The following is a 3,719-nucleotide window of genomic DNA, read 5'->3' on the forward strand; positions in this document are numbered from 1 at the left end:
GATGGAGTTTGTGAATTCTTTCTTTTTCGACATTTCATGCACCGTGTAATCACAGGAAAAAGTAAAAATCCGAAACTTTGAAACGTTCAATCATGGAAATTCATGTGATCACGTGATTTTAATTAGATTTTTTTCTCTGTGTAAACATTGTTTAAATTTGAATATCCACGTTGATGAGAACAAAATTCATACCTTCTCCGCTACGAGCGAGTTTTCGTCGTGACCTGGAAAATGATGTGTGTTTATCTTTTCGACGAGCATGTTTTGGGATTACAGTTCTAACTAATACTATAAACAAATAATATCAACAAACGTAGATTATATTAAGTATTACTCTGCACTTTCTGTGAACGACTGTGTTTCCCTGCGTAATATAAAATAAACGGTTAATTTTTTCCACGGGGCTGGGGATAAATAATGTAAACCACAAATTAAAAATACATAGGATTTACACTTGCCTGTCAGAAAATGAATTCTGATTATTCATTGAGAAAATTCAATATTTACAACAAAGAAGAAAGTTTTTATAAGTTATAAACGCGCCAACCTTTAGCTGTTGAATGGAAACTTTTACAACGAGTTGAAAATGAATAACAAATAATTAAAAAATGATTATATGCAAAACAACCTGATTCGAAACAATTTTTCGATTTTTTTCTGAAGTTTAAAACTTCCCAAAAACACGCAGTTCCAACTATCCCGCCGTTCCAAATATCCACACTGGCCAATATTGCGAAATGTTTTCAAGAAAGTTGATAGACAATACAATAAATTAAAAGTCATACCTGAAAAGTAGTTTTTATAAATTTCAGTTTTAAAACAAAATCCAAAAATCATTATAAAACAGATGAAATGTTTGCCGAATTTCCAAAACGGGAAGAACACATTAATCAGTAATGACGAATAGAATCGCAGAATTGGAAATAAAATCTTCGGCTATTTCTTCCAATAGACATTTTCCCCCCATTTAGTATATTTGGAAGAGTCAAGTTTAGTCGTAAAATCCGGGGATGTGTATGCTTGATAACCTCGCGTCTCCAAAACATCTATTAAATATTTGCGTTCTTTGCCAGACAAAATAATCCATTCCATGAAGACGTGAGTGATGTCTATAGCGTCGAAGAACTTCAATCCTCCGCGAATCACCTTCCCTTCACAACCTTCTACATCAATAATCATCACAGCCTTTTTACACGGCATCAAATCTATTAGATCGTTCAGCATTAACGTCGTCTTATTCTCATAACGCAACTGACCTTCCATTTTTGGGGCCTTGTTTTTGATTAACCGTGAGCGTCCGAGGTTATTTCTGCTCACAATGAATTTGAGAGTTTCGTGTTTGTCAGACAAAGGTCTCGTAACGAGCGTGATATATTTCTCAAAACGATTGACCACAACGGATTGGTGGAACTTTTCGATGTTAACATCCATCGCTTCGACAGCCAACACCGGTCTTTTAAGGTTGGCTGCGAGCAGACTGTACATTCCAAGATTTGCGCCGACATCAAGCAATCCATAATCCGGATTTTCATAAAGGATTTTTTGGATACCATCTTCATGTGCTTTTTCCCAAAAGCCTGTGGCAAGGATATTGCGTGTGATGTATTCTCTGTGGTTTTCATGGATACAAATTGGTATTTTACCGCGCATCGTCGAATAAGGAACGCAACCTATTGGTAAGTTGAGTGGCTCCTCATATTTTAGCACATAATTCGGTAAATTATTGAAGGGTAAAGAACGAGCCATGTATTGTCGGTAGAAATTTGTCTGCGATGCAATTTTAAGCAAGTGCTTTTGGTTACGCACTACAGATACCAGAATAAACGTAAGTATGAAAATCGGTATTAAAAGGAGCGGAGATTTCAAATTTCTCGTTATCATTTTTGTTTTTTGAGGTACGAGTTAGGAATCCAAAGAAAATCACAGCTTGAGATGAACAAAATATACAACGGTTATGTAATTGTTTGCTCTTTAGTCAAAAGCCCGCGTTTGACATTCAATTCTAGTGACGAACACAGATACGTTTAAGTGGGTCACCATAAATCAATATACTTCATTTACTGCAATTCTCCATTTCATCATTTTGATCTTTTACTTGCTTTATTCAATTGTAATATCTGCTGCAGTTTCAATATTTGTTTTCCTCCATTTTTTGTTTCTTTTTTAAATTCGAATTCTTTCTTTCTTTCTTTCTCTTACTCATTTACCTTTCTCTCTTCTTATTTTGTCCCATTTTTTATAAAAAATGTTTTTAGTCCCCCAAACTCAAACGAAAACGTAGTAGAACAAGTATTACTATTTAGTTTATGAAAACTCACTCAACACAAGTCATGAAACCAATAAGAAAAATATGATTACCGTAAAGACATAGGATGCTTATTAATATTGATCTTTAAAAGTTCAAGGCTACAGGTAGAAGTAAATCAGTCAGCAGGGAAAAAATTCCTCAAGGTTATAGTTCTTGTAAAGAATCTACTGGAATAGAAAGGTGTATTACAATGCGATATTAAAACAGCGAATTTATGAAGATTACTAGATTAACAAGTCAAACGAGCTGAAACAAAAGAAGCAGAGAATAGACGAAACAATTCTGAAAAACACATCATAGTATTTATAAAAAAACTGAGACTAGAAACATCACATCCTTAGAGAGAGAGAGAGAGAGAGAGAGAGAGAGAGAGAGAGAGAGAGAGAGAGAGAGAAGGGTTAGATTTCATGAACAAAGCTTCTCCCTTAAAACTGCACACCTGTGGAACTGTCTCCCGTTTACCTGCTTTCCAACTAACTGCAATATGGCCGTCCAATGTAATCCAATTTACCAAATTTACACTTCTAACGATTACTATGATATTGTTCTTTTGACCACTGTACACTCGAGTGGCCTCTAGGCCTTGATAAATAGTGATTCCTCTGTAAAAATAAAAGGATAGGGCAATTAAATTATAATTCTTATTGTCTTTTTCTAAATTTTCTTTCTAGTTTTACTTCTTTTACTTTTTACAGGATCCAATCCCTGATCCAGAAGTGACTTTTCATATCTTTAACCTGAAATTTGCTTGGTTTTATTAAAACTGCTTAGGATATGGCTATCATCAGTATAATTTTTAAGGCCATTTCAATATCACGACAAGTAAGACATGATAAAATATAAACTAACAGAAAAAAAAGCGGAAATGGCGACTGGATGGAAAATATGTCATTGGCTCAGAATGTGCACATTTGAAAGGTGTCAATTTACTAAATTGTAAAAGCGAAATAGCAACTATCTGTAGACACAAAATAGTTATTACTTTTAGATAATAAAAGCAAATTTTAAAAATCTAAACAACGTATCTCAAAATTAAACCTAAATTTGCGATACCTAGCATAAAAATTAGAACCAGAATACATTAGTTTTGACGTGTCACCTTTGTTACTTTAACCGATTTGAAAGTGCAGTTGACTAAAACCACTTTTAAACAAATCACTTTGTACATATTGGCTAACAGAAATAATAATCGGGAGTAATATTTACAATATTATTGATTAGTTAACTAAAGTAAACATTACTTAGATATATAAAAGCGATCCACATAAGCCACACAATTTATCTAATGATATTAACTGGGAAAAACTTTGAAATAAATACTGAAAATGTATACACAAAATATATTACTTGATATTATATGTGCGTATATGTTGCAATATTTTAGATGTATAATGGGGTTTGATCCCACACA

General features: G+C 33.4%; 1 protein-coding gene across 1 annotated transcript; it reads right to left on the minus strand.

Annotated features, from left to right (window-relative positions):
* Positions 1–936: 936 nt before the first annotated feature.
* LOC145303021 (uncharacterized) lies at positions 937–1,746 on the minus strand. The gene has a single exon (XM_080144687.1). The coding sequence runs from the start codon at positions 1,744–1,746 to the stop codon at positions 937–939; it is 810 nt and encodes a 269-aa protein (XP_080000813.1).
* Between the last annotated feature and the right edge of the window lie 1,973 nt (positions 1,747–3,719).

Source organism: Euprymna scolopes, chromosome 2 (genome assembly GCF_053919585.1).
Source record: "Euprymna scolopes isolate OS-2025 chromosome 2, ASM5391958v1, whole genome shotgun sequence".
In the NCBI taxonomy this organism is placed as follows: Eukaryota; Metazoa; Mollusca; class Cephalopoda; order Sepiida; family Sepiolidae; genus Euprymna; species Euprymna scolopes.

Excerpts from the sequence above, each read along its gene's own strand:
- LOC145303021 (XM_080144687.1), bottom strand. The coding sequence starts at position 1,746 with ATGGCTCGTTCTTTACCCTTCAATAATTTACCGAATTATGTGCTAAAA.